This window comes from Theobroma umbraticum, unplaced genomic scaffold, assembly GCF_002168275.2.
Source record: "Theobroma umbraticum cultivar Fairchild unplaced genomic scaffold, ASM216827v3 scaffold_50.0, whole genome shotgun sequence".
Classification (NCBI taxonomy): domain Eukaryota; kingdom Viridiplantae; phylum Streptophyta; class Magnoliopsida; order Malvales; family Malvaceae; genus Theobroma; species Theobroma umbraticum.
Window position 1 is genome coordinate 4999707 of NW_018397261.1, and position 11175 is coordinate 5010881.

Genomic DNA, 11175 nt, shown 5'->3' on the forward strand with positions numbered 1-11175 from the left:
GGGAGAATGTGGGGTTGATGGCGAAAGTGTATTTATGACTTTGCAATTGTGATGTTATGAATAGCTTATTTATGCGAGGTGACCACCACCCAGTAAAAGAACTTAATTCTAGTTGTGGTGACCACCCAGTCTTAAAGCGGGTTCTAACTGTAATTTATGCTCTTTTCTTGCTAGGCCGGACCTAACTGTATTTGTGCGGCCCATTAAATCCAAATCAACTTTTAAAAATTAGAAATTTTTTCTTTGGTATTTTTCTTATATTAATCCTCTAAAATGAGAAAATATTAAATAAGCTTTCGTACAGATATAATAATACATAATTAAAAATTATCATGTGATTATTATCATATCATATTAAAAAAATATGGTTCTTATATATTCACATGACAATTTAACGTTTTAATTATATATCATGTTATAATTTATTAAGAAAGAAAATTTGTTTAATAATTTTTTTATTAAAAATATACCTATTATAACCAAAACTCGACATTTTGCGTAATTAGGTTTCAATTGACATGGATTATGTAATTAATAAGATTCGGTGAACCGAATGCTTTATTTAAACCCATGGTAGTGTTGACTTTTTCTCCTTGTCAATTATTAAAAAGCAATGCTATTAATTACTTTATTATTTAATAAACTATTAATTATAAAAAAAGAAAAAATAAATAATAGCAAAATAAGGGAAATTAGATAATCACATTGAGGTTTGATAAAAAATAAAATATTTTCACTTATCATATTTTTAAATTATCATATGTCAATTTTAATAATTTTAATTATTTATATAAATAATTTATAAAATTATATGTACTAGTATATGCTTATAAAACTTTTCATTGAAGAAAATAACCATATTTATTTATCTTATTTTTAAATTATTATTGTAAACATTTTTTATATTAATAAGATTTATCAATTATCAAATAAGAACTTTATTTTTTAATTATTTACACCTTAAATTTTACACTTTAGAAATAATTAGTCTCATATATAAATTATAAAATCAATATTATTTTTTACCCATGTGACAATAAATCCTAATATATATTTAGAATAATACAAATAATAATCAAATGTCCCAACAAGATCATAAGGATGGAAAACAACAAACTTTTAATAATCGAAATTTGGAGTTATTAAATATAAATTGGAATCTTTAATTAATAAATAATTATAATTAAGTGGTAAAAGTTAAACATTCTTAATTTTTAGATTCCAAGTTATTGGATGACAATGACATTTGAGTGACAACATTATCCTAGTCATATCCCACCAAGGGTGTAGGCTCCATTATTTCTTAACTAGAAAAGGAAACTATACAGAAGTACAAGATATTCTATTCTATATCTTTGTTGTACTGGCCAAATCATCTGACCCTGCATCTACAGCACTCTACACTACTAAATACTAAACAGGATCTAGCTATCTTAAGTAACCAAACAGAGATTAATCCTATATCCTTCTTGCAAATCAAGATTAAAGCCTATTTCAACTAATGAAGGCTTTGTCATCCACTTCATCTCCCACAATTCTTTTCCAAAACCAGTGCTCCCTCCACACTTTCTCCATTTTCTCAATGGGCAAGTTCTTGGTCTCTGGCAACAAGAAGTACACAAATGTGGTCATCACCGCCACCCATCCCCCGAAAAAGAAGAAAATCCCTGATTTCATGTGGCAAAGCATGGCTAGAAAAGTCTGTCCAACAAGGAAACAGAAGAAAAAGCTGACTGCTACTGTAATGCTTTGGCCTGCTGATCGAATCTCTAATGGATAAATCTCACTAGGGAATAACCATCCCAGAGGGCCCCAAGACAATCCAAACCCGGAAACATATATGCATACCAAAACCAAAATCGAGTAAGCACTGGCTTTGCTCAATCCTCCATGATCCCCTAGGAAAGCTGTCATCAGCCCTCCGATCGTTATTTGTGTCGCGAGCATTAGAATTCCCCCAATCATAAACAGTACTCTTCGCCCATGCTTATCCACTACAAACATAGATATGAATATACAAGAAGTACTGACAAGGCGAATCACAACTGCAGACAAGAGTGAAGAACTTTCATGTAGGCCAATTGTCCTGAAAAGTATTGGAGCATAGAATGTGATGACGCTGATCCCCGTCATTTGTGCGAAAAATGGTATAGCTGCTGCCATGACCACTTGAGGCCTATACTTTCCTTGTGTGATTTTCTTAAATGGGTTGTTGATTGTTTTCGACATTGAGCTTGCTTGGATGAGATCATCAAGCTCTGCTTGCACGTTAATGGTGCCCCTTATACGCTGAAGCACACGTTTGGCCTTCTCGTGGTCGTTGGTAGTCTGAATTAAACTGTTCGGTGTGTCTGGGAGAATAAGTGCACCTAGTGTCAGGATTGATGCAGGGACTGCGGCCAGGGAGAGGGAGATACGCCAACCCCAACCGCCCTCGATCTTCTCGGTTCCGAAATTGATGATGTTAGCTATGAGTACTCCAAAGCCAATTCCACATTCGAAGATAATGTTCATCGCTCCTCTGTGTGTTGGTAGCGCCATTTCAGAGATGTAGAGTGGGATTGACTGCAAAGAAAATAAATTGCAGCATAAAAACTAGTAACAATTTTTAGCACTAAATTCTGTCACAATCTTGAACTAACAGGAATTGATCATTTGGCATGCTTAAATTAGTGTTTCTGGAGCTTATGGTCAGACTGGTAAAAAATTAATTAGTCTTTCCCTCATGATTGGACTACAACAAATAGGGGAGGACCATGTTCTTGACAAGTCAATGGAAGACTATTTGAGGGCCATTTCCTTTGTTAGGGAACTTCTTTTTCCCAGTTTTAACTTACGAAGGCCTGATATTACTGCATTTTACTCATTTCTACCCTCCTTATTGCAGTGTTTACTATGAATTTAGGATGTAAATTTGCTACCAAACTTATTGTTCAAGTCCATTTTGCAGAAGATTTTGCAAAAGGAAGAAGAAATACCCAAAAGAAAAAAAGAAGAAGAGGAAATAGATTAGAATACCTGGTTTGCAAAGCCAAGTCCAATGCCAAGAAAAACACGCCCAAATACAAGCATGTACACGTTAGAAGCAGCACCACCTAGTGCTGAACCAGCAAGGACTACAACGCCTGCTACAAGCATGGATGCCTTTCGTCCAAAGGCCCTGGTCACAGGTGATGCAAAGAAAGAAGCAATAAGGCCAGCTATGTAGAGTGAAGATGTAAACAAGGTCAACAGCTGGCTATCATATTTGCAGTAATTGCTAATCTTGGTATTTTCTTTCATCCGTCGGTACACATTTGGGAAGAACTTCTTGAGAAAAGGGTCCATGGAGGTCACTCCACCTTAAATCGCAGTTACATAAATAATGTTAATGGCTTAATTTATACATGAGATCATCTGAATTTCACTTTATACCAAGAGCAATAAACTTATTTTATTCTTTAAAATCAGTATGCATATATATATATATATATATATATGTATATTTTCAGGAATATTTGCAGTGAAGATTAGTTTGAGACAGACCTGAAACTCCAAGGTCATAGCCAAAGATGAGTCCTCCGGAGGCAGCCATCACGCATGACAGAACAACGAGAAGGGTGATCCTGCCATTGTATTGCCCTCGTTCAGCTGTTATTGCGGATGCAACCGCCATAGCTGCAACCTCCCAGGTGACCACTTATCCCAATTACACAAGAAAGAAAGACCCCTTTATATTTAATATACGGATAACTGTAGTTGATTATCTTTTGCAAGCCACTGTGGTCACCTTTTGTCTCTCAAGTGAGACTGTTCATAATATCATCACTTTAAAAAAAAAAAAAGTAGCTGATTATGTGAAAAGAGCATTATTTTATTGGTCGACTAGTGGAAGATTAGCTACGGAATTTCTCTACTTTCGTGTGGTCCAAAATGAATCATGTGGAGTCTGACTGTCTTTGAGTTACAGTGGGATTGCATACCACTGCATAGTACGGGCTTTAATGTCACAGCCAAAGATCAAAATTGCTTGGTGTGGGTGTGACTTCCTTGAGGCAAGCTGAAAAAGTAGAAGCCCGGCACAAGAAATATTTCAACTTCTCATTTTTCTTTCGCCATTTATAGCTTTAATTTGACATTTAAGAAAATCTTTGGCATTCCCATGCAGGACCACTTCCGAAGACTCTTGACTGTCCTGACATTGATTTTAATTACCCAAGCTCAAGTTTTCCCTGGCAGGTGAATGCTTCTTTATCATACTGCTATCATTTCCAGGAAGTCGGCATACATATACAGATATAAGTACATATCAATTTAAATTGAAAGCTAATAAGTGCTGGGGCAGAGACATGGAAATGAAATTGAAGGCTAAATTTGGATCACAGTTTCAGCACTTAGGGCGTCTACAATCAATACTAACCTTCATTGGCTCCGGCCTCTACAATTCAAAACAAATTACTAATAACACTTTGGATTGATTTGACTGCTATATTTATTATTTGATTTTTACTCTTAAGAATTTCGATTCTTTTATCTAAGTAAAGCTTTAGTTGACAAGTGCTTCGTGGTCCTCTCATTAAAGAACAAACCAACAATTTGGCTTCATGATCAATCATTCATATAAGAATGTAGTTCTGTTCATCAAAGTCTTAGGGATGCAACTTGGATTGGAGTCATGATGCGTGAAAGAAGATGGATGTTGGATTGAAAATTCTAAATGATCATCAAAGTGCTACCCTACCCGGTGACTGGCTTATGAGTTGTTTCCTATATTGCCCACATCTTTTGAGGAACAGCCAGGCTATTTCACATCAGTTTGCTCTTTCGACAGATGATGATGCATGTATTAGAAAAAAGAAAGGTGAATTTTTTCATTCCCATACAGAAAACAAGCTAGTCGTCAACAGTTACAATTAATACCTTTTTAATGGAACTTGGCGGTTGTTGTCACATTTTCTTGATGTTATTATTAATTTGAAGACTGCAAGCTTGCATACAGACCAGCAGAATAACCACTTCAAAGTAACCTTGTTGTATTCAAATCTCATCACTGGACCTAAGCCTAAGTGGTATGTTCTACTATAATTTCGAGTTACCATGCTATGGCTCTGCATATATAATGAAGCAACTGTGGCTGGAATATAACTCCACAGAAATATTAATTTCTTCTTGCTAGATATATAATGAGAATGCAACTTTAATCAAATTTAACATCTTGCCCCCTGTGTGTAAACCTTCTCATCCACCTCTCCAACAATCCTTTTCCAGAACCAGTGCTCCCTCCATACATTTTCCATTTGCTCAATTGGCACATTTTTAGTCTCTGGCAAGAAAAAGTATACAAATGCAGTCATCAACACCACCCATCCTCCGAAAAAGAAGAAAATCCCTGACTTGAAGTGGCAGAGCATAGATAGAAAAGTTTGTGCAATGATGAAAGTGAATAGAAAGCCCACTGCTACTGTAATACTTTGCCCGGCTGATCTAATCTCCAAAGGAAAAATCTCACTAGGAACTAACCATCCCAACGGACCCCATGACCATGCAAAACCAGCAACATATACACAAATTAAAGCTAAAACTAAGTAAGCGTATCCTTTGCTTAGTCCACCATGATCCCCTAGCAAAGCTGCCATAATTCCTCCAATAATTATTTGTGTCACAAGCATTTGGATTCCCCCAATCATAAACAAGGCCCTTCGGCCAAGCTTATCGACTGCAAGCATTGATATGAATGTAGCAGTAGTACCAACAAGGCCAGTCACAACTGCAGACATGAGTGAAGCACTTTCACCTTGCCCAATTGTCCTGAACAGGATTGGAGCATAGAATGTAATGACATTTATGCCTGTCACTTGCTGGAAAAATGGTAAAGCTATTGCCATTACCAATTGAGGCCTGTATTTTCTTTGTATAATTTTCTGAAATGGGTGGTTGGTTGTTTTTGAAATTGAGCTTGCTTTGATGAGATCGTCAAGTTCTGCTTGGACATCAGCGGTGCCTCGTATGCGTTGCAGCACGCTTTTCACCTTTTGGTGGTTATTGCTGTTCTGGATTAAGCTGTTGGGTGTTTCAGGGAGAAGAAGAGCTCCTATTGTCAGGAATGAGGCCGGGAGTGCTGCCAATGCCAGGGAGATACGCCAACCCCATCCACCTTCAATCTTTTCGGTGCCAAAATTTATAATGTTAGCTGAAAGGACTCCAATGCCAACACCGCATTGGAAGCCAATGTTCATTGCTCCTCTGTGTCTGGGAAGTGCCATTTCAGAGATGTATAACGGGACTGACTGTAAAACAAATGCATATTAGAGCATAAACAATAGATCCCAGAAATTAGCATATGATTTTGCACAAGAAAGAAGGAAAATTGAATTTATCATGCGTACTTGGTTTGCAAATCCAACCCCAACCCCAAGCAAGACACGACCAAATATCAACATGTACACATTAAAAGCTGCACCACCAAGGGCTGAACCAGCAAGGAATGCAGCTCCTCCTATAAGGATCGATGGCTTGCGTCCAAAGGCTCTGGTCACAGGTGATGCGAAGAAAGACGAAATAAGGCCGGCTATGTAGAGTGAAGATGTAAATGAAGTCAACAGTTGGCTATCAAATTTACAGTAATTGCTAATCTTGGTGTCTTCTTTCATCTGTGTGTAAACGTTTGGAAAGAACTTCTTGAGAAAAGGCTCCATAGATGTCACTCCACCTTTACAATCACATAATTACTTGATGAGATCAGTTGAATTTTCTATAGCTGAAGTATCAATATATTTTCAAACTCTAAAATTTATCTACTCCTGTTATTTTTGCTATAGAATATTTCAACTGCTTATGAAGTTGTTCCAAACATTCTGTTTCAAGAAAAAGAAAAGGTGAGTTTCCATATATGTACAAGGAAATAGACCTTAGCCTACGGAGAGTGTTTCAATACCCAGTACGGCAAAGCATGATTTGACAAACTTTTATTTTTAAGACAAAAAGGACAAAGTCAACTGCAAAAACATCATCCAAATGTTACTACAAAAGGCTCAACTATTTTAAAGTGATTGACAGTTTATAATCGGCAAGACTGATAGTGCAGATGAGGAAAACATATTGCATACTGATTGATTAAAAAGAAAAAAAAAAAGAAGTAAATAACCTGAAATTCCAAGATCATAACCAAAGATAATTCCTCCTGTGGCAGCCATCATACATGACAGAACAACAAGAAGGGTCATCCTGCCATTGTACTGCCCACCTTCACTTGTTATTGCTAACCCAGCCGCCATAGCTCAATTCCCCAAAGCTCACTGACGAACAAATGTGAGGGATATAGTTTACTTTGTCAGATTATAGACAATGGAAGACTTAAAATGAGCGGTCTTCCTTGACTCGTAAGTAGAGCGCAGCCATCTGTCATGAATCATGTCGTTTTCTTTGAATTTTGTAGGAGCATGTCGGTTGAAAGGTTGAACTTGTAGTTTAAATCATTTAACAGAACATGGACTTTGCGTATGACCAGCAATTTATGATGTGATGGCCCTTCGCTTTGCAGATATGCAAGAATTTTCTTTCCAACGTAACCCAAAAATTTAACCAGCAGCAAGCACTTCTAAGCAGTATATTTAAGCTATTCCTGTTATGTAAAAAAGCTTGTAGCAAGAGATTCATGGATTTAATTTCCCTCCCTATCAGCCATTGAGTTAGGCTAGAATACAAACAAGTTTTCTTCCGTACAAAACATATTCGTGATCCATTAAGGACTAGAGGGAACGTAAGATCCAGTTGTTAAAACCTTGTTTTTAAGACCAAGACTGGATACAGAGTTCTCTTTGTAATTAACTATTGAGCACATTAACAGTTTATCATTTTCAAAAGAAAAATTAAACCCTAAGAACCAGTAAGTTGAGCATTGTTCTGCACGAATTCGAACTCAGAATTAGTATTTATGGTTAAAAGGTTTAAGAAATCTTTTATGTTGACTTTCGGAAATGCATTGATCTGCATATATACAAACGGAATCAACAACTAAATAAAAGGTTCATGCATATAAGTAATCTAAGATCATGATGTGTTTCTAGTTCCAATGCTTACCACAGAAACCTCAATTAAACCAAATGCCAAGGGCCTTTCACATTGTAACTGCAATTGCAGTTTTATCATCTTTAACCTTTGCAAACTCAGCATCATCCAATCCTTTTTAAGTCCTGCAACTCCTCCAGGCACTTTTGATCCAATGTCCTTGTTTAGCTTACAACTTGACTGCTGAAGACATCTGATCAAGGGAGTTCTATGTCTTTTGCATAGTTTTGCACTTGACTGCTGCAGACACTTTACTAGGAGAGTGAAAGAATACATACTTTTACATGTTGCAATTCACAACAAATCCTCATCAATATTACGTACGGGGGGAAACAACAAGAACTGGAAATCAGAAATATGTGTCCAGTTACATAAAATTACTTGCTCCACTTGCAATACAAATAAGAAAAGAAACACAAACAACATTGTTGGTTCATATTATCAAGCATCATCCCCAGCAATAGTTTTTAGACATATATATATATATATATATATATTTGAAAATTAATAGTTTTTAGATATATAAACTAGAAATTAATATTCATACTTACATCTGATCTTCTGGCCAACAGAATTTGACTTCCAAACCGATTGAATTCTCACCATATTCTATAGAAACAGAGGCCTGGCTAGGAATTATTAGCAGAGCAAGAAATTAATGGTCCTTAACCTAACAAGAAGAAAATACAGAACAATTCCTTCATACATTTTAAGACAAGAATGGAAAGAGAAAATAGCAAAGCTAAAGGACACAGGTTTGAAGGCAATCAAACCGATGATGTTTGAATATGTATAAAGGGTGGAACTAAGTAAAATGCTCATAATAATTCATAAATAACATCAATACGATTCCTTGAATTAAACAATCTGGAAAAACATAATCAACAAGCAAGAACATCAACTAAACAGCTAAATGGCAAAGTACCTTGTCGTCGTTCCTGGTTGAAGATTTTGTTCCATCCTTCTCAGAAATACATTTTCCTGAGCTACCATTTTCTTAAGTTCCAACTTCTTTGAAGACAACCGATCACCACTTTTACTGCTGGCATTTAACATCTGTAATGACTGCTTTAGTGATCTTGCCTTTGAGGCAGTTGCAGTGCCATTTTCTTTCCCAGTTTCAACTACTTCTGCCTGAGTTTTATCCTCCTTTGAAATCAGAGCAGTCACCTTTTCCCCTAAAGCATGTATTTTGTTTTGCTTCTGAATCACTTATTCCTTCAGATGCCTTTGTGAAGGCATCATCAACTATAGGAATGATCTCCTTAATCATGCTGTCCTTCCTCTAGGGCTGGGCATCAGCGACACTCCCACTAGGTATTGAGGAAGTCAGTCAGTTCATCCTCCGTTGCTTTACGTGAGGAAGGTCAAATAATTGTCTCTTTATGACTTTGCAAGTATACAGCCCCATCAGTGGGCAGGTCCTCATGCAACGAACCAGGGGCATCCCTGCTGTCTTTTTTATGATCTGACATGGTCTCAACTTCCTTCTCATAAACAGAAGGTTCTGTAGAGTCCAAGGACAGTCGAATGTCTGTCTCTTTTTTATTTTGCAAGGACACAGCCGCATAAATGGGAAGGACCTCATGTGATGCGCCAGGGGCATCCTTGCTGTCCTTGTTATGGTCTGGCAGGGTCTCAGCTTCCTTCTGACAAATATACAAAATTTCAGAAGGTTTTGTAGATTCCAAATTAGAAGGTTAAATACCTGTCCCCTTTTTATTCTGCAAGGATGCAGTCCCATCAATGGACAGGTCCTCAAGCGATAAACTAGGGAGATCCTTGCTCTTATCATGGTCTGGCACATTCTCAAATTCCTTCTCATTAATTTACAAATTTTCCAAAGGTTCTGTAGAGAGCAAATTAGGTTTGTCAATATGTTCTTAGTACCTTACTTACATTCAGAATAGACCACCTTCTCAGTACCCAAATCCTCTGGTTCAACAACACTTGTATCAACTTTTTTGGGCTTATCAGCTCTTTCTTCCTTAAGGGGAGTCTAAATCTGCCAATGAGTCATCATTCCTCTTCTGCATAACAACACCACTAATAACCAACATCGGAGATTTTATCATTTGCAAGATCAACTTGTTTAGTGGAACCTGCTTCTTTGGGAATCTCTTTATCCTCCTGGCAGAGAATATAATCATTTATAAGTCTTAAACTCTAAGAACAAATATTGATTAACAGGAAGAAAAATAACTCCTGCAAAACAGAAGTAGATAGATAGGTAATAGAGACCTAAATAGACAGATAGTTAACAATTGTTTACAAGAACAAAATGTGCGGGGCTGCCCTTTTTCAAAGATGACCCTCTAGGCTTGTCATTAGCCTACAGCGATTTAATGAAGGTATAAAATAAAGAGACCAAATCTGCTCAAAAGCCATTGCAAAGTATTAGCAAATGTGTCCCCACCAGCCAACATATGACGTTTTGAGGGAACAACATGCACAAGGGAATAACACAAAGCTTTGAAACTTGGAAAATTAAGTAGTGCAAAATTATTTCCCACACCTGAAGAGCGGACATGCTTACAGAACCGCTGCACTAAGTGATTAGAGTCCTCAAAAAGAAAAGAGATATTAGATACCACTGAGATGCTTACTTTATGGTCATTAGTAGTGGCATCATTCTGCTCAACAGCTCCAGATGCCTTTTGGCATATAGGAGCAACTACGCTACAATAACAAGTAAGATTGGGAAGAGTAACTCCATAGAGATGCTTTCACTTTCTTTCAGGACATGGATCATAAACATCTCCATGTATGAAAAGATATTCTCTGGGTGATAATCCCTGAAAAACAACAGCCAAATCACCAGAACATAATGATTTTGATTGTACTTGCACATAAGAACTGCTTTTTTAATAAATACAACAACAACCAAGCCTTTCTTCCTATGTTGGATTGACGATATATTTCCATTATGTTCTCTAGGGAATTTGGGATGGGTATTACATATAAAGGTTAACAAGAGAAGGCAATTCTCAGAAGATGTCAGTACCTCACTGCTTTATAGAAATTTTGGAACATTTCAATGATGATTGCATCACAATCAAGATCCAGCATCACTGAACATAACCTGACCCTGGCAAGAATCTCAAGACTCGAGGTCATCTTAATGTATGA

The 11175-nt window shown here is 36.8% G+C and overlaps 2 protein-coding genes across 8 annotated transcripts; both read right to left on the minus strand.

Annotated features, from left to right (window-relative positions):
* Window positions 1-1192: 1192 nt before the first annotated feature.
* LOC110418165 (hexose carrier protein HEX6-like) lies at window positions 1193-3859 on the minus strand. The gene is made up of 3 exons (XM_021430811.2): window positions 3526-3859; window positions 3019-3341; window positions 1193-2565 (listed from the first exon to the last, which is right to left on the minus strand). The coding sequence occupies exons 1-3, from the start codon at window positions 3653-3655 to the stop codon at window positions 1495-1497; spliced, it is 1524 nt and encodes a 507-aa protein (XP_021286486.1). The 5' UTR covers window positions 3656-3859; the 3' UTR covers window positions 1193-1494.
* A 1062-nt stretch (window positions 3860-4921) lies between these two features.
* LOC110418802 (hexose carrier protein HEX6-like) lies at window positions 4922-9191 on the minus strand. 7 transcript variants are annotated; one of them, XM_021431641.2, is made up of 5 exons: window positions 8972-9191; window positions 8598-8671; window positions 7124-8388; window positions 6366-6688; window positions 4922-6266 (listed from the first exon to the last, which is right to left on the minus strand). In XM_021431641.2, exons 3-5 carry the CDS (start codon window positions 7251-7253, stop codon window positions 5187-5189), a joined length of 1533 nt encoding a protein of 510 aa, XP_021287316.1. In that variant the 5' UTR covers window positions 7254-8388; window positions 8598-8671; window positions 8972-9191; the 3' UTR covers window positions 4922-5186. The 7 variants fall into 7 exon arrangements, with proteins under 7 accessions (XP_021287316.1, XP_021287307.1, XP_021287317.1 ...); XM_021431632.2 differs by having other exon boundaries at window positions 8598-8716; XM_021431642.2 differs by lacking the exon at window positions 8598-8671.
* Between the last annotated feature and the right edge of the window lie 1984 nt (window positions 9192-11175).

Excerpts from the sequence above, each read along its gene's own strand:
- LOC110418165 (XM_021430811.2), bottom strand. The coding sequence starts at position 3,655 with ATGGCGGTTGCATCCGCAATAACAGCTGAACGAGGGCAATACAATGGC. Across the intron at positions 3,342-3,525 it reads CTATGACCTTGGAGTTTCAG|GTGGAGTGACCTCCATGGAC; the intron begins GTCTGTCTCAAA and ends CTGCGATTTAAG. Across the intron at positions 2,566-3,018 it reads GACTTGGCTTTGCAAACCAG|TCAATCCCACTCTACATCTC; the intron begins GTATTCTAATCT and ends TTTTCTTTGCAG.
- LOC110418802 (XM_021431642.2), bottom strand. The coding sequence starts at position 7,253 with ATGGCGGCTGGGTTAGCAATAACAAGTGAAGGTGGGCAGTACAATGGC. Across the intron at positions 6,689-7,123 it reads TTATGATCTTGGAATTTCAG|GTGGAGTGACATCTATGGAG; the intron begins GTTATTTACTTC and ends GTGATTGTAAAG. Across the intron at positions 6,267-6,365 it reads GGGTTGGATTTGCAAACCAA|TCAGTCCCGTTATACATCTC; the intron begins GTACGCATGATA and ends TTTGTTTTACAG.